Source organism: Pongo abelii, chromosome 18 (assembly GCF_028885655.2).
Source record: "Pongo abelii isolate AG06213 chromosome 18, NHGRI_mPonAbe1-v2.0_pri, whole genome shotgun sequence".
NCBI classification, from domain to species: Eukaryota; Metazoa; Chordata; class Mammalia; order Primates; family Hominidae; genus Pongo; species Pongo abelii.
The window spans coordinates 80,446,277-80,472,923 of record NC_072003.2 but is presented as its reverse complement, the minus strand read 5'-3'; the positions used below and the strand labels follow the sequence as shown (position 1 = coordinate 80,472,923).

General features: G+C 43.2%; 2 protein-coding genes across 10 annotated transcripts in view; one reads left to right on the top strand and one right to left on the bottom strand.

Annotated features, from left to right (window-relative positions):
• The window catches only part of CMC2 (C-X9-C motif containing 2), a 60,714-nt gene that overhangs the window by 3,091 nt on the left and 30,976 nt on the right, over positions 1-26,647 (top strand). For 2 of the 6 annotated variants that reach the window (XM_054534182.1, XM_054534181.2), the window contains exons 1-2: positions 23,286-23,429; positions 24,496-24,627. The exons of 2 other annotated variants lie outside the window; for them this stretch is intronic. In XM_054534182.1, the coding sequence (XP_054390157.1) occupies positions 23,384-23,429; positions 24,496-24,627 (178 nt within the window). In that variant the 5' untranslated portion in view covers positions 23,286-23,383. Of the gene's footprint in view, positions 1-8,879; positions 9,008-12,922; positions 13,059-23,285; positions 23,430-24,495; positions 24,628-26,647 lie in introns of those variants that run through there. 2 more of the 6 variants (XM_054534185.2, XM_054534186.2) reach the window with 2 other exon arrangements.
• On the bottom strand, positions 637-26,535 carry CENPN (centromere protein N). Of its 4 annotated transcripts, XM_003778669.5 has the most exons (11): positions 26,444-26,535; positions 21,593-21,773; positions 19,181-19,226; positions 16,079-16,138; positions 15,612-15,688; positions 13,180-13,356; positions 10,768-10,869; positions 8,705-8,768; positions 7,030-7,142; positions 3,521-3,647; positions 637-3,253 (listed from the first exon to the last, which is right to left on the bottom strand). In XM_003778669.5, the coding sequence occupies exons 2-11, from the start codon at positions 21,761-21,763 to the stop codon at positions 3,171-3,173; spliced, it is 1,020 nt and encodes a 339-aa protein (XP_003778717.1). In that variant the 5' UTR covers positions 21,764-21,773; positions 26,444-26,535; the 3' UTR covers positions 637-3,170. The 4 variants fall into 4 exon arrangements, with proteins under 4 accessions (XP_003778717.1, XP_009249251.1, XP_009249250.1 ...); XM_009250976.4 differs by lacking the exon at positions 10,768-10,869; XM_009250975.4 differs by lacking the exon at positions 16,079-16,138.

Here is a 26,647-nt window from a genome sequence, read left to right as displayed (position 1 = left end):
TTCGAGACCAGTCTGACCAACATGGTGAAACCCCGTCTCTACTAAAAATACAAAAATTAGCTGGGCATGGTGGCGCGTGCCTGTAATCCCAGCTACTGGACAGCTGGCAACCAAGGATGTTGGATAAAGAACCTCAACCAAGGTAGGGGGTTAGGGAATGAGACAACTCATAAACAGAATCCGTGGCGACGGGAGAGGTGTGGAACACATGGGGTTCCTCCTGCAGGAACTGTGCTCGAATCCGTGGCTGCACCAGAACAAAGAAGGGAGTCGCTTCTTTGTCCCACTCAATTCTGACACCATTTAATGTCATCCAAGGGGCAAAAGACCACACTGCAAAGCAGCAAGACAAGGTGTTTTTATTGAGGTCTTAGGAATTGCAATTTGGGAGACAGATTCAGCTAGAAGCCACTTGTGTTCTGAAGAGAGAGGGTAGAGGAGGGGTTTTTAAAAAAAGCTGAGGGTGATTAGACAAGTTGACAAGTTGTTTTGAAAGAGGCGACTGGCTTAGTACAAAAATCCATAGTTATTGGTTGGTGCTGTTGAGGAGTTGTAGTGCTGGTGAAATAAAATTTTCCAGGATGCAGTGGTCGTCACAATTTGGCCCAATTCAAAGGTTCAAGGTAAGTTCCTGTATTGTTTTTTTTTGGAGCTTTTAATTTTTTTTCAAGTTGCAGGTCATGTAGGGAGTCCTTTTTAGAATGGTTTCCTCCCTCCATTTTAGAGCTCTGAACCAGAGTGATGTCATTTATTTTATTTGATTTATTTATTTTGTAAGATGGAGTCTCACTCTGTTACCTAGGCTGGAGTGCAGTGGTGCAGTCTCGGCTCACTGCAACCTCTGCCTCCCGGGTTCAAGCGATTATCCTGCCTCAGCCTCCTGAGTAGCTGGGATTACAGGTGCACACCACCACACCCGGCTAATTTTTGTATTTTTAGTAGAGTCGGGGTTCAACCTTCAACATGTTGGTAAGGCTGGTCTCGAACTCCTGACCTTGTGACCCACCCGCCTCGGCCTCTGAAAATGCTGGGATTATAGGCGTGAGCCACCATGCTTGGCCTTTATTCTTTGAGGCAGAGTTTCACTCTGTCACCCAGGCTAGAGTACAGTGGCATGATCTTAGCTCACTGCAACCTCTGCCTACCCGGTTCAACCAGTTCTCCTGCCTCAGCCTCCCGAATAGCTGGGATTACAGGCGCCTGCCACTACCCCCCAACTAATTTTTGCATTTTTAGTAGAGACAAGGTTTTGCCATGTTGGCTAGGCTGGTCTCGAACTCCTGACCTCGGGTGATCTGCCCACCTCGGCTTCCCAAAATGCTAGGATTACAGGCGTGAGCCACTACACCCGGCCGGCCCAGAGTGAAGTCATTTTTGTATATCATGTTTCACACTTGCTTAATGTGTGGGGGAAACCCCCTCCCCCCACATATCTGGTATCAGAAGTGTGAGCATACACTAGGAGAAACCTCCCGAAGTGCTGGGATTACAAGTGTGAGCCACCATGCCCAGTCTAATGTGTTTCTGTAACTCCAAATTCTCTCTGAAACAAGATAAAGAATAGATTTTAAAATGTTTAAAAAAGACATGGTGGCGGGCGTGGTGGCTCATGCTTATGATATGGTTTGGCTGTGTCTCCACACAAGTCTCACCTTGAATTGTAATAACCCCCATGTGTCAAGGGCAGGACCAGGTGGACATACTTGAGTCAAGGGAACGATTTCCCCCCTACTATTCTCATGGTAGTGAATAAGTTTCATGAGCTCTGGTGGTTTTATAAATGGGAGTTTCCCTGCACAAGCTCTCTTGCCTGCCGCCATGTAAGACATGACTTTGCTTCTCATTTGCCTTCCACCATGATTGTGAGGCCTCCCTGGCCATGTGGAAATGTGAGTCAGTAAGCCTCTTTCCTTTGTAAATTACCCAGTCTTAGGTATCTTTATTAGCAGCATGAGAACAGACTAATACACTCCTATAATTCCAGCATTTTGGGAGGCTAAAATGGGCAGATTGCTTGAGCCCAGGAATTTGAGACCAGCCTGGGCAACATGGAGAAACCCTGTCTCTACTAAAAATACAAAAATTAGCTGGGCATGGTGGTGCAGGCCTTAGTCCCAGCTACTCGGAGGCTGAGGCAGGAGAATCGCTTGAACCCAGGAGGCAGAGGTTACAGGGAGCCAAGATTGTGCCATTGCACTCCAGCCTGGGCGATAGAAGGAGACTTTGTCTCAAAAAACAAAAAACAAACAAAAAAAATTAGCTGGGCATGATGGAGCGCGTCTGTAATCCCAGCTATTCAGGAGGCTGAGGTGGAAGGATCACTTGAGCCTGGGAGGTCGAGGCTGCAGTGAGCCATGATCATGCCACTGCACTCCAGCTTGGGTGACAGAGTGAGACCCTGTCTCAATAAATAAATAAAGAAATAAAAAATTAGAAAGGAAAAAATTTTTAAAAAGATAGGGTATTTAGTGATGATCACTGAAGTACTTTCATCAAAATTAACTGATGTGCCAGTTTTTTGACACCTTTATTCATAAGTCAGTATAATATTTGTCAGTTTGAATGTTATACATATGATAAAATAGATTATGAGAAGTATATTTACAATAAGAACATTATTTTATGTAACTGACTCACCAAATATGCAACCTCTTGCAACAATAACACAATAGACTCAACTCCATCCTTCGAATGGACCAATTTCATGATTCTCCTAAAAAGTTTTGAGTTGAGTATAGTTCCTTGTTGCTTCTTTCTGTGATCCAGAGCTTAAGAATCAATCCCTGGAAACGAGCCACTGGAACCAGACCTCTCCAGAATCGAGAAGAGACAGCCATAGAAAAAAGGACACAAACCCAAAAGTCTTGAGCGCTGTGCCATATGCTTGATTTCACAGCATTCAGGCACTCAAGGTCAAGTGTGGGGCCATATATATGTAGTCCTGTCATCTCAAATGCCACAATGGCTATAGTTAGCAGGATATCGGAGAGAGGAGGCATATCGTGGACGAATGAATCAGTCCCAACAATGATGTGAGCATTTCTAAAAATTCAATACCAAGGATTCTTGAAAATACAAGTTTACAGACGGAAGCTATACAGCTAGCCATGAGCTGAAGTGCATGTGCAGTATCAAGAAGGAGGAGCTGTGCTTATGAAACCACGCACGTCTTATTTATCTCTAATTTTAAAATAATTCATTCTCTTGTTGGGTATGCAAGTGAGCAGTGGAGAAAGTGGAGCATCTGCAATACCTAAATTAAAAAAAAAAAAGGAAAAAGAAAATTAAAAGTCATCACAGGAGGATGGATTTGAGTCAGTTTAAAAATGGCTGAGATTAGAGGGTGGATCATAGATGCCCCTCCTCCCCATTAAGTACAGAAGCAGAAGATGCAAGAGAGAGCAGGATGGGCTAGCAGACTGGGGTGATGGGAGAGCTCAGAAGTAATTAGCAGATTATAAGGATGGAATGGAGGCATGCTGTTAATTTTTCTAGCTTATAGTGTAAGCTGACCACTCACCAGCTGGTGCTAAGGATTTCAATGCTTCCAGAAGATGTGGGCTAGAGAACTTTATTAGGCATCGGAGGGGTTCTTCCCTCTCAGCCAAGATGCTCCCATTTAAACCACTTTTGAATTTCGTTTCAAGCTGTCAACAAACATTTATAAATGACTATTAAATGTACTGTATAAATACGAATGGTAAAATATAATGAAATCAGAATGATACATTTCATTAATTCTTGCCATTAAGAAATACAGGAATTAACAGGGGTGGGGACCATTTAATCTGCTAACTGCAAACATAGAGGGCAGGTCGGGTACAGTGGCTCATGCCTGTAATCTCAGCACTTTGCGAAGCCAAGGCAAGTGGATCACTTGAGGTTAGGAGTTTGAGACCAGCCTGGCCAACATGGTGAAACCCTGTCTTAACTGAAAATACAATAATTAGCTGGGCATGGTGGTGGGCACCTGTAATTCCAGCTACCCAGGAGGCCAAGGCATGAGAATTGCTTGAACCCAGGAGGTGGAGGCTGCAGTGAGCCAAGATGGTGCCACTGCACTCCAGCCTGGGCAACAGAGTGAAACTCCATCTCAGAAAAAAACAAAACAAAACATAGAGGGCAACTGGTATATCAAACAACATCCAAGGCAAAATGCCAGCATGCACAGTGCCTGCCACCTGGGAGATGCTGTCAGTTCCACCCTCAGGTGCCCTTTACAGTTTGCATTCTTAATGGAAAATTAGTGCTATCTTTTGCAATCTGTAACTTCAATGTAAAAATACCACATTTTTTTTTGAGTCACACTGAGATTTCTTTCTTTCTTTCTTTTTTGGGACAGAGTCTCACTTTGTTGCCCAAGTTGGAGTGGTACGAACATGGCTCACTGCAGCCTGGACCTCCCTGGCTCAAGCCATTCTCCCGCCTCAGCGCCACTAGCTGGGACCACAGCCACGTGCCACCACACCTTGTAGTTCTGAATTTTTGTAGAGACAGGGTTTCGCTATGTTGCCCAGGCTGGTCTCGATCTCCTGGGTTCAAGGGATCCGCCTGCCTCAGCCTCCCAAAGTGCTGGGATTATAGGTGTGAGCCACTGTGCCCAGCTGAGATATCTTTTTAACTTCTAATTATGGAAGATTTCAAACACATACAAAAGTAAGGAGCACGGTATGAGCCCCAAGTGCACATCACCCAGGTAAAATAATTATCAACTTGTGGCTGGGTGCAGTGGTTCACGTCTGTAATCCCAGCACCTTGGGAGGCCGAGGCAGGTGGATCACCTGAGGCCAGCAGTTCGAGACCAGTCTGGCCAACACGATGAAACCCCGTCTCTACTAAAAATCAAAAAAAAAAAAAATTAGCCGGGTGTGGTGGCAGGTGCCTGTAATCCCAGCTACTCGGGAGGCCGAGGCAGGAGAATTGCTTGAACCTGGGAGGCAGAGGTTGCAGTGAGCCAAGATCGCACCACTGCACTCCAGATTGGGTGACAGGGCGAGATTCCATCTCAAAAAGAAAAAAGGGAACCCCAATACCATTACCGTACCATCTGATATCATCAAATATTCATGAAATTCTAAGTTTCAATTTTTTTTTTAACTTAAAGTGATCATTAAAATTCAGAGGCAATACAGTAAACTATGTGGTGGATGAGTAATGTCTGCAACTAACTCAAATGGTTCAAGTAAAGGCACCAAACTGTTAACAACTGGTGAACTGAAGCGAAGAGAAATGGATATTCATTGGAGTATTCTTGCAAGTTTTCTGAAGATTTGACCCTTTTTTTTTGAGACAGTCTTGCTCTGTTGTCCAGGCTGGAGTGCAGTGGTGCATCTCGGCTCACTGTAACCTCCGCCTCCCAGGTTCAAGCTATTCTCCTGCCTCTGCCTCTTGAGTAGCTGGGACTACAGGCGTGTGCCACCATGCCTGGCTAATTTTTGTATTTTTAGTAGAGATGGGGTTTCACCATATTGGCCAGACTGGTCTTGAACTCCTGGCCTCAGGTGATCTGCCCGCCTCGCCCTCCCAAAGTGCTGGAATTACAGGTGTGAGCCACCGCACCTGGCCAGATTTGACATTTTTTGAAATAGAAAAGGTAGAAAAAATCAGTAGAAGCTATGATTAAATGTGTAACCTTGACATACAGAATAGTGCCATTCTGAGATGTGTATAAAGGGAAGTTTAGAAAGCACATTTTCTGCATCCTAGACCAGTGGCTCTCATGCCTGTGTGTGCAGAATCAGCTGGAGGGCTCGTGAAAACAGAATGCGGGGTCCCACCTCCCCCAGTCCAGTAGGACTAGGGTGGGGTCAAGAATCAGCATTTCTTCCCCCTTCCCAAGTGATGCTGATACTACTAATCCAGGGACTACGCTTTGAGAACCACTATCCTAGATTATCAACTGTTTAAAGGAACTAGTTTAAAGCCTGCCATGAAGGGACCCAACTTGAAAGGTGTCAATCCATTTCTCCCACTAAAACTAAATCATATCAAACAGGCTTTGGGCCTAAGTGAGCAGATCAATGGCAGATTTAAAGTGTGGCCTGTAGCTACAGAAAGGCTAAAGAGAAAATAATTTATTGGAGGGCTTGGGTGCAGTAAGGTGTTTTGAGTATGAGCATGGACTGAAATTAGAGTGATCACAATATAAGCCTCAAGTTCTCCTAGTGGTGGCAGTGGGTTTGCATTCAACACCTGTAGCCCCCTGCCCTGGCCTTCCCGGTGGGCAGCAGCACATGTCTGGAAGGCACACTTCTGAACAAGCCACTTTTGTGGTACTGCCTAGGTTACTGGCTTTTCTCCACGTGATGCTGGCTGGGCGATGTAATGACTTACCTATTCATTCTTTTATTCAGGAAGTATTTATGAGCGCCTATTATGTGCCAAATACTGTCCTAGGTTATAGATGGGCTAGAATAGCATAATCTACATTTCTTCCCCCTCAAATATACAGATTACTGCCAGTTATGCATAACTGCATTAATATGTAAGGTGAAACAAAAAGGCAAATTCATAATTTCTTTCTTTCTTTTTTTTTTTTTTGAGATGGAGTCTGGCTCTGTCGCCCAGGCTGGAGTGCAGTGGCGCGATCTCGGCTCACTGCAACCTCCGCCTCCTGGGTTCAAGCGATTCTCCTGCCTCAGCCTCCTGAGTAACTGGGATTACAGGCACGTGCCACCCGTCCAGATAACTTTTTGTATTTTTAGTAGAGACGGGGTTTTACCATGTTGGCCAGGCTGTCTCGAACTCTTGACCTTAGGTGATCCGCCTGCCTTGGCCTCCCAAAGTGCTGGGATTACAAGTGTGAGCCACCGTGCCCGGCCCAGATTCATAATTTCTAAAGATCTCCTTTGCTAACAGAGGAACTTATAAATACGATAAAGAGGTCTATTTAATTCATAAATTTATTACATGAAATTTAAGTGACAAATGAAAAAGGAACAGTTTCTTAGATTTGTTTTCCACTTAAGGTTTTTGTTTTTTTTAAACAATGTTGATATCTTGTAGTTAATATTTATTATGACGTCTTACCTTATATTGTGCAAATTCTAGTTGTGGTTGAGGATAATCTCCAAATGTTTCTTGAGTTATTCGTTGGACTCTCTCTTTTTCTACTATGTTTTCATGAATGATCCTTGAATCCACTATAGGTGGAAGATTTCAAATAAAACAGCCATTAGGAATATATTTCATCCTTAAATTATCCTCCTTTCATTCCTAACCCTTCAAATTGTTTGTATAATTTTAAAATAACATTTACTGCTTCTTTTGGCTATAATAATTTCTTAGTGTAGGGAAGTTTCTTAGTGTAGTGAAGTACAGGTTGATAAAAGAGAAAATAAAAATTATAATTCTACCACCCAGAGATAAGCACTGTTAGCATTTTAGTATATTTTTGCCTAGCTCTTTCTATAGTGAACAAAAATAAAGATGCATATATATATATCCCCATGGCGCCCAGCCTATATGTTTTTTTTTTTTAAGAGATGGGGTCTCGGCCGGGCATGGTGGCTCACGCCTGTAATCCCAGCACTTTGGGAGGCCGAGGCGGGAGGATCACTTGAGGTCAGAAGTTCCAGACCAGCCTGGCCAACATAGTGAAATCCCATCTCTACTAAAAATACAAAAATTAGCCAGGTGTGGTGGCAGGCGCCTGTAGTCCCAGATTGTTGGGAGGCCGAGGCAAGAGAATCGCTTGAACCTGGGAAGCAGAGGTTGCAGTGAGCTGAGATTATGCTACTGCATTCCAGCCTAGGCAACAGAGTGAGACTCTGTCTAAAAAAAACAAAAACAAAAAGAGACAGGGTCTCACTATGTTGCCCAGTCTGGACTGGATCTCTTGGGCTCGTGATCTTCCCTCCTCAACCTCCCAAGTAGCCAGGACCATGGATGCATAACATTGTTCCTAGCCTCACCTATGTATTTTTAAAACTGGAATCGTAAGATACACGCCATTTTATATCCTGATTTCTTTACCTAAGATGAGATCAACAGCAGTTCCTATGACACTGGAAAATCATAAAAGTGTTTAGTTTATAACAGTGGCACTGTTTCGTTTCATTGCCAAATCTCTACTAAGAGATAGGCAAGTTTTCATTTTTTTATGAATTTTTATTTTACCCCACCACTTTTGTAAATTTATTTTAGTAGTTCTGTACTCTGTTCTCTTGGGTTTTCTAGTGAGAGACTTCAGACATCTGTGAGTAGCAATACAGTCATGATTCTCATTGTTTTAGAAGTTTATCCAGCGCATTAAGAGCATGGGCTCCAGATCCAGACATACCTGGATTTCACTCCTGGTTTTGCCACTCCTTAGCCGTGTGACTTTGCCTAGAGTTACCATACCTCCCTGAAACCCAGTTTCCTGATGAATAGCGCTTATTCACAGGACTACTGTGAAGATTAAGGAAAGAATACATATAAACATCTTAGTGTGGTGCCTGGCACACAAGAAATGCTCAACAACTATTAGCTAATTTTTGTTTTTGTAATTATTGTTTTGTTGTTTATTGTTATTCTAGTAAATTCTAAAGGAGACCTATGGTAGATTAGCTTTACTCCTTCAACAGATATTTACTTTTCAATTTTTCTGAAAACAATAAAATTTTTGAATTAGGATCCTACTATACACGTTTTACCAAGTGAAAGAAATCTATGAGGGAATGATGCATTTCCAAAATTCAGTTTCATATGAACACACACATACTATTTATATCTAGTCCAAGGCTTCTTTCCTGTAGAGGTGTCGTAGAGTTGTGAGTTTCAAAGGTCTAGGAAATAAAAAAAGTGAATATTTTACTAATTTTGACATCTTGAAGTACACATATTAATTTTTTTTTTAGTATATTGAAGTATGCCAAATGTTTATTTTTTTCCAACAGAAAGATCCAAGGCCATATCCTGGCTGAGTTGGCTGAGTTGAGCAGGACACTTGACAAGGAGGCTGCTGAGCCTGCAACTCGAGTGTTCTGTTTGAGGAGCTCTGTGCTTTATCATAGAAATGGATCTGGTGAGTGCAAAGCCCAGGGAATCTAAGGCAGCATTTGCACTGTGGTATTTCAGCGTCGTCAGTGCTGAATCTTCCTAACCCTAAAAAACTTACTGAGATTGGAAAAATAACTTTCCTACTGTTAGTCTGAATCTCTTGAACCCCTTCTCCTACCTTCACCCACTGAATCCATTGTTTTTATAGTTCAGTGCTTGACAATGTGTTTTCTTTTTTTTTTTGAGACAATATCTCAGTCTGTTGTTCAGGCTGGAGTGTCAGTGGCATGATCATGGCTCACTGCAGCCTCAATCTCCCTGGGCTTTGGAGATCCTCCTAACTCAGCCTCCCAGGTAGCTGGGACTATAGGCATGTGGCACCACGCCTGGCTATTTTTTTTTTTGAGACAGAGTTTCACTCTGTCACCCATGCTGGAGTGCAGTGGCACTATCTCCGCTCACTGCAAGCTCCGCCTCCTGGGTTCACGCCATTCTCCTGCCTCAGCCTCCCAAGTAGCTGGGACTATAGGTGCCTGCCATCATGCCTGGCTAATTTTTTTATATTTTTAGTAGAGACGGGGTTTCGCCGAGTTAGCAAGGATGGTCTCGGTCTCCTGACTTCGTGATCCACCCACCTCGGCCTCCCAAAGTGCTGGGATTACAGGCGTGAGCCACCGCGCCTGGAATGCCTGGCTATTTATTGTATTTTTTGTAGAGACGGGGTTTCGCCATATTGCCCAAGCTGGTATTGAACTCCTGGGCTCAAGGGATTTGCCCTTCTTGGCCTCCCAAAGAGCGAGGGTTACAGGCATGAGCCACCATGCCCGGTCACTACTGTCATATTATAGCAAAACAGTTTATATCAATTTGGTGAGAGGGTAGTAGGTAGGAGGGGATGGCTAGAGAAGAAAATCATGATCTAACTTTAAAAAAAAATATTATTTATTTTTTATTTTGTAGAGATGGGGTCTCCCTATGTTGCCCAGGCTCGTCTCAAAACCCTGGGCTCAAGCATTCCTCCCAGCTTGGCCTCCTAAAGTACTGGGATTATAGGCGTGAACCACTGCGCCTGGCCTCATGATATAACTTCTTAATGTTAGTTTTTCCTTAAAGAGGGACTGTTTGCAGAGAGCCATCACTTCTTTCTGCTTAGAACAGATGAAAAAACAGAAGTATAACATCTCTAGTGGCTCAAAGATATACACAGAGCATTAACAATCCACCCGCAGGAGTGTCAACACATATGCACACATTTGCCATGCATAGTTTGAAAAAACACCCCTGCATCTGTAAGGACAGATCTGTATTTGTCATTAGAGGGGAACATTACATTCAAATAATTTTAACAAATGAACTTTGGGATTTAAAAAACCACTGCGTTTCCCTTTAATTCCAGTGCCTGTATAACCTGCTTGACTGATGGGACAAAAAGTTAATTCTACTTTTCTGTTGTTTCAAAGAATAATATATTTAGCTTCAAAAGACAATGTGAAGTTACTCTAAAGAGAAAACAAATTCTAGTGTGATTAGCTGATTTGGAAGCTGAGATCTACCACACAGACTCCAGTGACTAATGAGTGGTATAAAACACAATACAATTATAAAAAGATGACTGTGAGGAATTTTTATTTTCCTTTCATGTTCACTAATTGCAAGCTTTCTTCATTTTGGTAAAATCTAAAGTGATCTCCTCTTGTCGGAGGTAGATTTTCCCAGTAGCTTCTAACTCCTGTGTCAAAGAGAAGATAAAGATTTACCTTTAAAGAGAGTCACTGATTGGCTCACCTGATTATACTGTTTAAAAACAATAGCCTTAAGAGAGTCCAGATACCGACTTCTCAGGTCCATTTTCACAATCTGATGGTGTTTGCTAGCAACTGTCAGCGCCTTGAAATGAAAATTTGCAAGACTATTATTAGGATTACTGTCTCTGTGTTTATAATACTTGTCAAAGTAAGATGTAAGAGCTGCAATTAGTGAATAGTTTCCCCGTAAATGTAAAAAGAAGTCTAGAAAAAAATGTGATAGCCTGTTACTGAGCTTCAAAAACAAAGTGGTTAATGGCATTAAGATTCTGATAAATGCAGTCTTTTGTATTATTTTTTAGAAAAGCAATCCTGTTTAAAGTTAGGAGGTAGTAATAAATCAAGTTCAGACTTAGGAATAAACAATAAATACTCAAAATGTTACTGTTTTTGAATATCAGTCATCTAATACTATAATGATATTGCCATACAAAAATGCAGATATGTATGCTTTATGGCAAATACTGAAGAAAAAAGTGTGTATTGAATACAGCTCATAAGAGTGTCCTGTCATTAGGGGAAAAGAAGACTGAAACAGAATTACTATGATAGGATAAGATGTTTACCCGGATCTAGAGAACAGAGACAAGTTTGCCTTAAGATACACAATAGAAATGAACATTAGTCTGCGTGGTGGCTCACGCCTGTAATCGCAGCACTTTGGCAGGCCAAGGCAGGTGGATCACTTGAGGTTGGGAGTTTGAGACCAGCCTGGGCAACATGGTGAAACCCTGCCTCCACTAAAAATAGAAAAATAAATTAGCCAGGTATAGTGGTGAGTGCCTGTAGTCCCAGCTACTTGGGAGGCTGAGGCAGGAGAATCGCTTGAATCTGGGGGGCGGAGGGTGCAGTGAGCCAAGATCGCCCCACTGCACCCCAGCCTGGGTGACAGAGTGAGACTCCATCTCAAAAAAAAAAAAAAGAACATTAGCCTTTGGGGTAATGTTTAAACTACCTGTGGCAAGGTGTACTCACTTGGCTATAAGTTGATGAAAGACCACTAGGTATCATGGAGGAGGAGACCCCAAATGTAAAGAAGTGTTTTAAGGAAATAGAAGTGAGTAGCAGTCTTTGCCATTTCAATAAACCACCAAAAAACTTAAATGACAAGCAAGTAGTCACAGGGACCCTACGGCTTGCCTGGTCACAACAATGGAGTTCTTGGTACTCCACACCGCACCTCCACCCAGCTCTGCTGTGGAGTGACAGGACATGATGCAGCCAGGATAGTGGAGCTGCTCACCTACAACCAGCTGATGTGGCAGCTCTGGAACCAATTGAAGGTGCCACTGTGGTTGTGAATGCTAATAGTGGTAGCAGCAAGTGTCAGGCCACTTTAGGGAGAACTAACTTTGGGGAAAGATGCTAGGAAGACTGTGATATTAAAGGCAGAACCATAAAGAGAAGCAGGCTCGGAACAGAGGCTACATCTTATGTGAAAGCAGTCTTCTTGTGTATGGAACATGGGAGAAATGGTTACAAATGAAAATAATGTTCATTAATAAGCAAATTATACAATTATGAAAAAGTAATGAGGTATATTCATTTGTAACCACGTGGAAATGTTATGTTAATTTTTTCTTTTTTTTTTTTTTTTAAGACGGAGTTTCTTTCTCGTTGCCCAGGCTGGAGTGCAATGGTGCGATCTGGGCTCACTGCAACCTCTGCCTCCCGGGTTCAAGCAATTCTCCTGCCTCAGCCTCCCATGTAACTGGGATTACAGGTGCCCGCCACCTGGCTAATTTTTTTGTATTTTTAGTAGAGACGGGGTTTCACCATGTTGGCCAGGCTGGTCTCAAACTCCTGCCTTCAGGTGATCCACCCGCCTCTGCCTCCCAAAGTATTGGGATTACAGACGTGAGCACCGCACCCGGCCTACCCTGGCTTTTCTAATAACCATCTTGTCAAAGGAAATAGCAAACTTTGACAGTAGTTACTTTGAACGAATGGAATAGGGAAAAGGGGTATGAAGCTTTGAAGACTTTATATCTTTAGAGACTTCTGCATCGGTTGCATTTTTTTATATTAAGTATGCATTATTTCTAGATCAAAAAACAATAAAATATAGCTCCAATCTAATATCTTATGCCATGTTCCCATCTGCAGATAACAACACTCTCTGTTTCTTATTTTAGGAGAACAAGAATCTCTTTTTCGTTTTTTTAGAGGTGGGGTGTTGCTTTGTCTTGTGATCGGCAGCTCACGGCAGCCTCGGATTCGTGGGCATGAGCAATCCTCCCACTTCAGCCTCCCAAGTAGCTGGGACCACAGGTACATGCCACTGCACCTGGCCTAGTATTCTCTATCAAATGCTTATTGAGCAGTTAAAATCTATATAGACCTTTGAGATAGGATAATAAAATATTATAGCTTGTAATAATTTGTTCCATACCTGACCCAGAAGCGGTGTATTGCGCCTCAGCATGGAGGAGGACATGAAGGCGTATGGAGTCTGGGAGTAGTACACCACGTAGGTAGGTTTGTACTGGTTTGGCTTTGTGTACTGCGTTCCCCAGGCAATTCGAATCCAGACTGCATTCTCCTCAGTTTCTCTGAAGCTGACTGTCACCTTATTAAAGAAAGAAAAAAAAAAGGCTTAATTTCCTAATTAAAATTTCATTGTGGCACCAACTCCAGGTGCTGTTTTGGGGTGAACAACGATGTCCCTATACTCTTGTATGCAGGTTGAGACCTGGCAGTCTTTTCTGCTTTTCATGAGTATTTTGGGAATCTCTGGGAAAACATTTTGTGATTTAAAAAAAAAAAAATCCTTTTCTTTTTTTTTTTTTTTGAGACTAGGTCTTGTTCAGTTGCTCAGGCTGGAGTGCTGTGGCATGATCATAGCTTGCTCATGGCAGCCTCAACTTCCTGGGCTCAAGGAATCCCATCTCTGCCTCCCTAGTAGCTGAGACCACAGGCACGTGCCATCATGCCTGGCTAATTTTTTTAAAAAAGTTTTTTTTTTTTGTAGAGGTGATTGTTTTTTCAATAATTTCTTGGGCTTGTCCTGAAAACTGTTCCTCCATGTGTAAGAGTTTATGAGGTAAGGCAGCCTTACAAATGAGTTACTTGTTTTATAATGAAGCCTTCTTAGCATCTAACCCAGACCTAGCACACGCTATGAAGTTTAACAGTAAGATTTCTATCTAATTAGGCTGGGTGTTGTGGCTTATGCCTGTAATCCTAGCACTTTGGGAGGCTGAGGTAGGAGGATCGCTTGAGCCCAGGAGTTTGAGACCAACCTGGACAACATAGTGAAACTCAGTATCTACCCCCCCCAAAAAAAAAGGCCAGGCACGGTGGCATGTGCCTATAGTCCCAGCTACTCAAGAGGCTGAGGTGGGAGGATAGCTTGAGCCTGGGAGGTCTAGATTATAGTGAGCCGAGATCATGTCAGTACATTCCAGCCTGGGCAAAAGAGTGAGACCATGTCTCAAAAAAAAGAAAAAAAAACAAAACAAAAACAAAAAAACAAAAAAGAAGAAGAAAAAGAAGATTTCTATGTCATAATGGGCTTGAAAATATACTATTCCTAATGCTGTTATGCATTTAGCTCAGAAGCTAAAAACTCCTCTAAAGGAATGTTACATGGCGAGACCAGAGGTACTACCTTGAATCCATTTCATGGATAAAATACAGGCCTTTCCAAACTTTTAAATATGGTTGCCAGTTGGTCTGGAATTTAATAGCCTGCTCCTGGATTATCAACTCCTCTCTGATTCAGCTTCCCTTTAAAGCTCTGAGCCTAAAAAGGAGGGACTTGAGTGAGATGCAATCGGCTTGCCCACGTCTCTGTTTCCTCCCTCTGAGATCTTGTTCTAGGAAAAGTGGGTTGTTACAGTGGCACTAGCAAATTCTGCCCATTCTTTAGCAGCTTTTCCAAATACCCTTGGTGCAGGAGACAAGAAAGTCTCCCCAGTCCAGGGTATGGCGGCACACACCTATCTGACTTTCCTGAGTGAGCATCATAGAGCTTGGCCCCAATCACGTGCTCAGTGGGCCTCTACTGGCTTGAATGGAAGATTGTCTTATTCTGAATAGCTTCTTTGTTTCACATTACAAAAGCAAAAACATCTGTAAAATCAAGGGTGCTTCAGGTTTGCACTGACCATTACTGGAACTACTAGCTACATGTGGCTATTTAGTGTAAAAAATCATCAAAGTTTAATAAGATTAAAAATTCAGGCTGGGTGTGGTGGCTCATGCCTGTAATCCCAGCACTTTGGGAGGCCAAGGCAGGCAGATCACCTGAGGTTAGGAGTTCAAGACCAGCCTGGCCAACATGGAGAAACCCCATCACTATTAAAAATACAAAAATTAGCTGGGCATGGTGGTGTGCGCCTGTAGTCCCAGCTACTCGGGAGGCTGAAGCAGAAGAACTGCTTGAACCCAGGAGGCAGTTGCAGTGAGCTGCAATCTTGCCACTGCACTCCAGCCTGGGCAAAAGAGTAAGACTCTGTCTCAAGAAAAAAAAAAAAAAAAGATTAAAAATTCAGCTGCTCAGTCACACTAGCCACAAGTGCTCAGCAGCTACATGTGGCTGAACTGAACAATGTCAATACAGAGCATTTCCATCACTGCAGAGAGCTCTGCTGGACTGGGCTTCTCTGGAAAAAGAAGCCTCAGGCCCTGAATAGACAGGAGAGAGGAAAGGGAAGTTTTCATAATATTTACAGTGTGTTTTTGATATGGAGTAGAACAGTATGAACGATTACTAACTGAATTTCTTACAAATTAAAAAAAAAAAACTATGATAGTAGCAAATTTTAAGTGCACAGACGTGATGACATTGAATTTTATGTAAAAGATGAATTTTATTCTTACATTTTTTAATGCTCTCTGAAGAATTTTCTTAAACGAATTTTTAAATTGTTTCATATCAAAAAGGTCAACATCTTCACCTGCCAAAGTGAAAAAAAATAAAGAAAAATCAAGAGAGCTACAATGTCTTCAGTAAATACATTTGTAAAGTACCATGAAACTAAGCATTTTGTATAATTCCAGAGTAATAATGATCAAATCACACAAATGCTGCTAGTACTTCTGACATGGCACCAAGAAATATGTTTCTCATTTTCCATAAGTGAGTAATAAATAATCACCTCATTTTGAAAGAAATGAGGAACATACTGCTATTCCTTTTTTTTTTTTTTTTTTTTTGGATCTAGAGTCTCGCTCTGTCACCCAGGCTGGAGTGCAGTGGTGCTATCTCAGCTCACTGTAACCTCTGCCTCCTGAGTCCAAGTCAAACAATCAAATATAAATATTCAATTGTAAACAGAAAATATTACCTGGTCCTTTATTCATCTGAAAAACATCCCAGACTTTCTGGTGCTGATGAAATTGCATATCTGAGAGAGGGAAGAAAGGTTTACTACTAGCATATCATAGAACTTTGAAGTAATATGCTTATAGATATTTCTATACTTTAAAACTGGGGAAAATAACAGTAATTCACAAATTGGGTTATACAGATTTGTATTCAAAATATAAACTTTATATGGATTAAATTTAATTCATATAAATAAAGCAAATCATAATTACTCAATTCAACTGACTTAGATAATACAGTTGAGTTTTGGTATTTATTCTATGTTAGCCCATTTATTCCATTTCCACATAAGCCTGCCCCACAGAATGCCACATTAATCTGGCATGACAGGGAATGCTGTGCCCCACAGGACCCACATTTGAGCCAGCTGCTCCTCTGCCCTCTCCTAGCTCCTTACACACCCCACTCCCCACCTCATTCTGCTCTCTACTCAGAGTAGTCCCCACCCTGATCACCCTACCCCAAACGCCCTGCGTTAGTTCCCAGTTCCCATGGGAGGACTCATCACTACCTGACGTCACATTATGTATGTATGTATGTATGTATTTATTATTATTATTTTTTGAGACAAAGTTTCACTCTTGTTGCCCAGGCTGGAGTGCAATAGTGCAATCTCAGCTCACTGCAACCTCTGCCTCCTGGGTTTCACCATGTTGGCCAGGCTGGTCTCGAACTCCTGACCTCAGGTGATCCACCCACCTTGGCCTCCCAAAGTGCTGGGATTACAGGCATGAGCCACCGTGCCCAGCCACATTATTTATTTAGATGTTCATTTGTACACTGCCTGTCTTTCCAGTTAGACTCTGATGGAAATGAGGGACCTGTTCACTGTTGTAGTCCCAGGTCTAAACTTAACTGCGTGGCATAAAGCAAGCACTCAATATTTGTTTTGTTTTTCTTAGAGACAGGGTCTCACTACGTTAACTGGGCTAGACTTGAACTTGCGGGCTCAAGCGATCCTCCTGCCTCAGCCTCCCAAGTGTCCCACACCACCACAGCAGGCTTCAGTATATGTTTGACGAATGAATGAATGAATAAGTATATGACAGAAAACATCTTTCAGGAGTTACAAACTACTCCTATCTTGGAGTAGAAATGGACCTAGGAAGTTAGCAAGTTCAACCATATCCCTTCGTCCTTCTGGCTTAAAACTCTCTCTGCACTGAGACCTTTATCTGTGTCTCTGGACTTCAGACCAGGTTTTCTTTTCTTTTTCTTTCTTTCTTTTTTTTTTTTGGACAGAGTCTCGCGGTGTTGCCAGGCTGGAGTGCAGTGGTGCGATCTTGGCTCACTGCAACCTCTGTCTCCTGGGTTTAAGTGATTCTCCTGCCTCAGCCTCCTGAGTAGCAGATTACAGGTACCTGCCACCATGCCCGGCTAATTTTTTGTATTTTTAGTAGAGATGGGGTTTCACCATAGTGGCCAGGCTGGTCTCCAACTCCTGACCTCAGGTGATCCACCTGCCTTGGTCTCCCAAAGTGCTGGGATTACAGGTGTGAGCCACTGCATCCAGCCAGGTGCTTAATGAATTTTTGAATCAATGTATGAGAAATGGGAATGGTGTGGATCCACCTTTTATGCTTGAGAGAATCCAACCACTGAAAATGAGACAAACTAAATCAGAGGCAGATGCTGTAAATTCAGCAATAGCCGAATTGGAGCATGCCATGAGTTGGAGCAAAGTATTAATAAAGATAATTTTTGTTACACTTACAGAAAACAGCTAATACCTAATGATTGCAGTTAGTTAATACCAGGCTCTAAGTATTTAACATGTACTCTTATTTAATCCTCACCATAACTTTATGTGATATTATCACTATTGTACAGATTGGTCAAATGATAATACCAGAGATGTTGGTATGCCTCAGAGATGTTAACCAGCTTCCTCCAGGGCTCACAGGGAGGCAGTAATGGAGCCATGAAATGAACCCAAGAAGTCTGGCCCCAGGGCCTGTGTTCTCAGCCCCTATATTATGCTGCCTTCTGATTAAAAAAAACAGGCATCTTGAAAAAGTACAGACAGGAAAGCTAGACAAAAATCAGTGAAATGGAAGGGAGGAGAGGTGAGAAGCTACACTAATAGGAATGAATTTTCAGAAAGATATTTTCAAATCCTATAATAATAATACAGATGCTTCTTGACGTATGATGTGGCTATGCCTGATAAATCCACCTTGAGGTGAAAATAATTCACGTAACCTTCATATATCTTAGCTTAGCCTAGCCTACCTTATGTGTGCTCAGAGCACTTACATTAGCCTACAGTTGAGCAAAATCATCCAACAGAGTCTTCTATCATAAACTGTTGCATACCTCATGTAACTTACTAAATACCGTGCTGAAAGTGAGAAAAGAATGGTCATATGGGAACTCAAAGTATGGTTTCTGTTGAATGTCTGCTGCTTTCATACTAGTTGAAAAATTAAGTTGAGCTGTTGTAAGTTGGCAACGTGAGTAATACAAAGCCTAACATTTACTTTGTGCTTCTGATGTGCCAGTTACCACGATAACAGCTTCTCAGGCACTGCCTCATTTAATCCTAACAAGAATACCGTGAAGTAGATACTGTATTATTATCTCTGCTTGAAGTCTGAGGCTCAGAAAGGTGATGCAACTTGTCAAAGAACATACTGCTGAGTGACATACTGGGATTTGAAACAAGGTCTCCTCAACTCTAGACTCTGAGGTGTTATATACAAAATTGCTTCTGGGACAAGTACAGCGGTTCACATCTATAATCCCAGCACTTCGGGAGGCTGAGGAAGGAGGAACATTTGAGCCCAGGAGCTGGAGACCAGCCTGGGCAACATGGCAAAACCTTGTAGCAAAAAATACAAAAAATTAGCCATATGTGGTGATGCACTCCTATAGTCCCAGCTACTTGGGAGGCTGAGGTTGGAGAATCACTTGAATCCAGGAGGCAGAGGTCACGGTGAGCTGAGATGGCGTTACTGCACTCCAGCCTGGGTGACAGAGGGAAACCCTGTCTCACAAAGAAACAAAATTGCCTCTAATGAAACTGATTGGTTAGGTATAAATACAAATCACTAAAACTTACAAATGATGTCTAACAGGGCAGCATCACTGAGACTTGCACGCTTTTCCTAAAAGAGAAAACAAATTATTTAGTAACTGTGGTGATAGGTTTGGCTCTATCCCATTTAAAACACATTTTAGGATTGGTTAGAACAGACTATTAGCACATTCTCAGTACTTTACTGACAACCTGTCTCCAATCTGTTCTCCTCTTAACCAATGGACATTCTTTCTGATTCATGTCTTAGTCCAGGCATTCACAACCTTCTGTCACAATTTATTCCTCATTTATCACTTTTAACTTTTTGATTTTTTAAAAATTAACTTTATTGAAGTATAATTATCATTCATTAAACTGTATATATATATATTTTTTTGAGACAGAGTCTCGCTCTGTCGCCCAGGCTGCAGTGCAGTGGCGCGATCTCGGCTCTCTGCAAGCTCTGCCTCCCAGTTCACGCCATTCTCCTGCCTCAGCCTCCCGAGTAGCTGGGACAACAGGCGCCCACCACCACACCCGGCTAATTTTTTGTATTTTTAGTAGACACGAGGTTTCACTGTGTTAGCCAGGATGGTCTTGATCTCCTGACCTCATGATCCGCCCGCCTCGGCCTCCTAAAGTGCTGGGATTACAGGCGTGAGCCACCGCGCCCGGCCTAAACTGTATATTTTTAAAGTATACAATTTGATACATTTTGACTTATGAATATACACACAAAACCATTACCACAATCAAAACAGTGACAATATCCACCAGCACTGCCTCCCAGATTTTCTCGTGTCTCTTTCTTTTTTAAGACAGAGTCTTGCTCTATTGCCCAGGCAGAAGTGCAAAGGCACAATCTTAGCTCACTGCAACCTTTGTCTCCCAGGTTCAAGTGATTCTCCTGCCTCAGCCTCCCAAGGAGTTGGGATTACAGGTGTGCACCACCATGCCCAGCTAATTTTTGTATTTTTAGTAGAGAAGGGGTTTCACCGTGTTGGCCAGGCTGGTCTCCTAACCTCAAATGATCTGCTTGCCTTGGCCTTCCAAAGTGCTGGGATTCCAGGCAGGAGCCACTGAGTCCAGTCTTGTGTCCCTTTCTTATCACCGCCCACTTCCTTCCACTCTTCTTGGTTCCCATGTCTCTACCTCCCAAGCCTTAGTCCTAAGGCAAACGCTGATCTGCTTTCTGTCATTACAGATTTGTTTGCATTTTCTAGAGGTTTATATGAATGTTAACATAAGTGTGTACTCATTTTTTTGGTCTGGATTTTACTCGGCACAATTATTTTGATATCCATCCATATGTTAGCATCTATGAATACTTCATTCCTTTTTATTGCTGAGTATATCCACTGTATGGAAACATCACAGTCTGTTCATCTGTTTACCTGCTGATGGACATTTGGGTTGTTTCCAGTTTGTGGCTTTTATGAATAATGTTGCTGTGAACATCAGTACACATGTCTTTATGTGAATGTATTTTGTTTTTAAAACAATGCTACAATGCATCTTGATTTATATAACTAAATATTTATCAATTATAGTATTTATACATACCTCCTTTTTTTATTATTCTCTCATCATAAATTTCTGTAAGTAGAATTGCTAGGTCAAAAAGTATATTTATTTAAAAGCGAAGGAGGCCAGGCATGGTGGCTTACACCTGTAATCTCAGCACTTTGGGAGGCCAAGGTGAGTGGATCACGTGAGGTCAGGAGTTCGACACCAACCTGGCCAACATGGCAAAACCTCGTCTGTACTGAAAATACAAAAATTAGCCACTGTGGTGGTGCGTGCCTGTAGTCCCAGCTACTCAGGAGGCTGAGGCACTAGAATCGCCTCAGCCTCTGGGAGGCTGTAACCTCTGGGAGGCAGAGGTTACAGTAAGCTGAGATTGTGCCAGTGCACTCCAGCCTGGATGAGAGAGCAAGACTCTGTCTGAAAAATAAAGAAATAAATAAATAAAACTGAAGGAGAGATGGGTATATTGGAATAAGAAAATTATTTGAACTATATTTGCAACTTTTCTGATAGTCTGAAAACATTTTAAAACAATAAGCAATTAAGTAGATAAATACACATGAAAGACAGAGTCTCTTTCCTTACAACTTTGCCAATATGTTTGGGTGGTGTTGTCTTTTCATCCTTGATAATTTGATAGGTTTAAAAAAATACTGCAAAAAATACTGCTCCTTATTTTAATTTGTACTGTTTTTTTCTTCTCCTATGATATTTACTTTTTCCATCTTATTGACTTTTAAGCATTCTTTTAAGATGAAAAGGTCAATTAAAAATTAGGTTTTTTTCCACTGCAGTTGTATATAGCCCTCATCACTTCACTAATAGTTTAGCAGCTACCTTGCATCTCTTTTGGAGTAAGGAATAGAAGAAAGAAAAACCCAAGGGGGTAGCACTCTATTCAAGACTCATCATTTTTAACACTGTTACCTCACACAGATGGATCAAGTGCTGAACTACAGATTCCTTTCTCTGCCGGAAATTTACAGTCTGCAGTTGATTTTCAGACAAAAAATCCCAGGCCTTCAGGATTGTTGTCAGTTCATTCATGGGGATTTTCAAGATGGTCCTCTTAATGAACTCAGCAACAGTCTCATCCATCTCTTTGGCACTTTTACAAAACAAAAACAGCACAACAAATATTAACCAAATACAATACTTGTCTGTCTTTATTTACACATACACACACACACATATGAAAAATAGAGACAGGGTCTCACTAGATTGCCCACGTTGGTCTTGAACTCTTAGGCTCAAGCAATCCACCCGCCTCAACATGCCAAAGTGCTGGGATTACATGTGTGAGCCATTGCGCCTGGCCATCAGCATCATATTTAGCTGGGATTTTGATTTGTAGGTCAAACACCTAAATGTTTACACTTTTTCAGCTATTCTGCAGTGTTTTAGCATGAGCATTTAATTATTTTCTCCTTAATGTATATTTAAATGTTTTAGAGTTTAAAAATTAGTGCTATCTCTCCTTTTCTGGCTGGAGTATTTTGATGTTTTGATGGCGATGATATATAAATCATTCATTCATTTACTGATTCATGTAACCCCTTACTGAGGATCTGTGCATGCCAGGCCCTTTCCTAGGCACTGGGGATAGATATGTCTTTGGCCAAAAAGACAAACATCTGTTCCACTATGGCACATCCATTCTAGTGGGGAGAGAGAAACAACAAGGAAATCACAAACTATGTTAAAAGTGAGGAGCGCCGGAGAAAATGGAATAATTTTGGCAGGCTGAGTTGAGCGTGGGAGTGCTGGAGAGAGTAGGCCTCATAGAGAATATAACTTGGGGGCAATCCTTGCAGGAGAAGGAGTCATGTGGTGGAAGAGCTTTCCAGGCAGAAGGAACAGCATGTGCAAAAGTCCTGAGGCAAGAGCCTGCTTGGGGCCTTCGAGGAACAGGGAAGGGTGGCCTCCAGTGAGGGGACAGCAGAGACAGGAAGGAGGCATAGAGAAGGAGGTGAGGTCAGTCATCATGGAGGGCCTTGAAAGCCACCTCGGGGATCACTGCTTTTTTCACTCTACAAGTTACTGAGCACAGGCAGGACATGCTCTTGTTTAGCTTTTCTACCAGGATCAATCTGGCTACTGTACTGAGAACACAGTGTAAGGAGGCAAGGACAGAGGTTGGAGGTTAGTGAGGCAGGGGAAGAGGTCAGGTTCTGGATACACTTTTAAGAGGGAACTCATGAGGTTTCCAAATGGATTACATGTGGGGTGTTAGATCAAGAAAAGAACCAAAGATGAAAGCAAGGTTTTTACCAGGTAACTAAAAGACAAAGTTACTATTAGCTGAGATGCCCAAGACTGTGAGAGGGGCAGAAGAAAGCTCAAGAATTCTGTAATTCTGTTCTGAATCTGTTAATATTAAGATAAAGATGAGAGTCCAAATGGAGATACTGAATAAACAGCTGGATCTGTGAGTCCACAGGACATGCTAAGAGCTAGCGGTGCAGTGGATTGCTCTCTCTTATTCCTTTAATGCACTGCCTGTGAACAAAGAGCTCTTTCCTCCCTCACTTCTCCTGCCCATGCCTGAAGGTGAGATTCCTTAACTGTCTATAACGTCCTGAGCCCCAAATCTCGTGTGCCTCCCTCATCAATAGGCAAGGGATATAATCTCCAGAAGAATGACCTAGCGGCTGCAGGAATAAGGAAGGAAGATCCTGAGCCCTTTTATTATTTTCCTTTGGCAGAAGTTGTCAGCCAATGGTGACAGCTGATCTCACGTCTGCTACTTTATTTGGGGACACCGGTGAGCATCTCTCTCTCTCTCTTCAAACACAGAACAAAAAAGCAAGCAAACATGATATTTATTTATTTTTTTCATTCGAGATAGAGTCTCACTCTGTCGCCCGGGCTGGAGTGCAGTGGTGCAACCTCGGCTCACTGCAACCTCCCCTGCCTGGTTCAAATGATTCTCCTGCCTCAGCCTCCCAGGTAGCTGGGACTGCAGGCGTGCACCACCATGCCTGGCTAATTTTTGTATCTTTAGTAGAGACAGGGTTTCACCATGTTGCCCAGGCTGGTCTCGAACTCCTGACCTCAAGTGATCTGCCCACCTCGGCCTCCCAAAGTGCTGGGATTACAGGTGTGAGCCACTGCGCATGGTCTGCAAACATGATTTTTAAACAATGCAGGGTACCATCTGCATACTTTAATGTCCCTTAACAGTATATCTTCTAGGAAGCCACACACAGACCTTGGCATCTGTGTTTAAGACACAAGCCTGTCAGTCTTATCTGTTTCCTTCACAACTTTGGGAATCCCAGGAACAAAGAAGTATCTTCCTACAAGAGTCCTGGCTGTGACTTATTTGTTGAACACTGAAAAATTATCCTTGTCCACTTCTGAAAATAAATAGTTGACTGTATTTTAACAATATACTGAAAACGATAGTAAGACAAAGATAAAGAGGAAGGATTAGGAGTCATTTAGAAATAGAAAAATGACTGAATTAAGGTCGTAGGAACAGAATCAGGATCATGAAACAGGAGTCGGATTTGTTTCTTTGTGTAGTTACTGGGCCATCTAAAGCCTTCACTGTGGTCTACAAGACCCCGTGTTGCGTGGCCCCCGCTTCCCTCCTTGGCTTTCTGAGCTCCAACTATGCTAGTTTCTTAAATAATCTCTCTGGGGAAGGACCATTGTGCCTGTAGTTACGACTCCCTAGAAGGTTCTTCCTGCACATGTTCTCTCCAGTGACTTCTTGTAATTCTGGTGTTAGCTTAGATGGTTTCTCCTCAGGCTTATCCTCACCACCCAACCAAAAGTTACTTCCCCACTCTCCACTGCTAATTGTTTTTTTTCCTTTTTTTTAGACAGAGTCTTGCTCCGTCATCCACACTGGAGTGCAGTGGTGCGATTTCTGCTCACTGCAGCCTCCTGCAGCCTCTGCCTCCCAGATTCTAATGATTCTCCTGCCTCAGCCTCCCGAGTATCTGGGATTACAGGTGTGCACCATGACACCCAACTAATTTTTCTATTTTTAGTAAAGATGGGGTTTCACCATGTTGGTCAGGCTGGTCTTGAACTCCCAATCTCAAGTGATCCTCCCACCTCGGCCTCCCAAAAGTGCTGGGATTACAGGCGTGAGCCACTGCACCAGGCCATCCACTGCTGATTGTCTTTACAGAACTATCTGAAATTATCTTTTAAATTTTGTTTCTGAAATTGAGCTCCAGGGCAGGATGATGTTTTTATTCACAGCTATACTCCTAGATCAGAACTGCCTCACTATAGTCAGTATGTCCAATCAGGCCAAGAACAGTCTAATGCGTACTTGATAAATACTTGTGGAATGAATGCCTGAGGAGACAACCTGGGCGGACTGGGGTTCAACAGTCAGTGAAACACCAAATCAACATCTCTCCCATTAAGAACATGGGCGAGGGGCCGGGAGCGCGCCGGGCGTGGTGCATCACTTGAGGTCAGGCGTTTGAGACCACCCAGGCCAACATGGTGAAACTCCGTCTTTACTAGAAATACAAAAATTAGCCGGGTGTCGTGACGCACACCTGTAGTCCCAGCTACTCGGGAGGCTGAGGCAGGAGAACCGATTGAATCCGGGAGGAGGAGGTTGCAGTGAGCCGAGAACGCGCCACTGCCCTCCAGCATGGGCGACAAAGCAAGACTCCGTCTCAAAAAAGAAAAACCAAAAACCAAACCAAAACAAAAAACCACAGGCGAGGCTAGGCTGTTAAAATGAAGATTCCTGGGCCCTATCAAATTAAACTGTGAGAAGGGCGCACGGAGGGCTTGAGATTTAGCATCTTTTTTTAAAGAGTACGTCAGATGATTAATTCTGGGTAAACTTTGCAGAACGCCAATCTAAAGAAATTTGGTAGGGCGCCCTCAATCTCACCAATTAAGACGGAAATCCCTTTAGTAAACGTTTACCCCGTGACCATTTTTAAACTTTCCTTTTTTTGTTGTTTTTGAGACAGAATCTCGCTTTGTCGCCGAGGCTGGAGTGCAGTGGCGCGATCTCGGCTCACTGCAACCTCTGCCTCCCGGGTTCACGCGCTTCTCCTGCTTCAGCCTCCCAAATAGCTGGGATTACAGGCACCTGATACCACATCCGGCTAATTTTTGTATTTTTAGTAGACACGGGGTTTCCCCATGTTGGCCAGGCTGGTCTCGAACTCCTGACCTAAGGTGATCCGGCCGCCTCGGCCTCCCAAATTGCTGGGATTACAGGCGTAAACTACCGCGCCCGGCCCCATTTTTAAACTTTCTTTGTACTTCCTAGCGCTTTAGTGCCTGGCATACAGTAGATGCTCAAGATCTGTGGAACGCATGATCGAAAAGATCCATTTTAAGTAACGTTCCCGTAGCCACACACCTCTGCTGAGCTCCAACAGGCAATGCGAGGAGCAACGCAAGAGGATACACGGACGAAAAACGACGGAAGCCGAGGTGACAGAAAAGCAAAACCCCAACTCTGGGCCAGGAAGCAACCCCAAGATCGGAAAGCCGAGCCCCTGGTCACATGACCACACGGCCCGCCTCTGACGCAGTCGCGCGCCTACGTAAGGCTCGACCCGCCTCACCGCAGGCGAGGTGACGCCACGGCCGGCACAGCGTCATCGCCCCCTCACCTCGACCCGAACCGTAGTTCCCCGCCCCGAGCCCGAGACCTAGCGCCAATCCTGCGCCTCACAACGTGCGACAATTGTGAAAAAAGCCGCCCCCGAGGCCTGGGATCTGGCTTCCTCAAGGCCCCACACCCTCCGGGTCCCGATCCAATGCCGCCCGGGGCTCTCTTACCGGCCCACATCTCCTGCAGTCTGACTCCTCAGCAGCTGTTCCCGCCCGCCGCGCCTTCAAAGCCACCAATTGCAGTTCCCGCCGCCTCCAAGCCCGGCCCACTAGAGCGCAAGCATCAGGTTGTGTCTTGGACACAAGGGACTGCACGGGGGAGCGACTGAAGCGAAGGTCGCCGAGCCCCCGCGCCGCTCTTCTTAGAAGTGT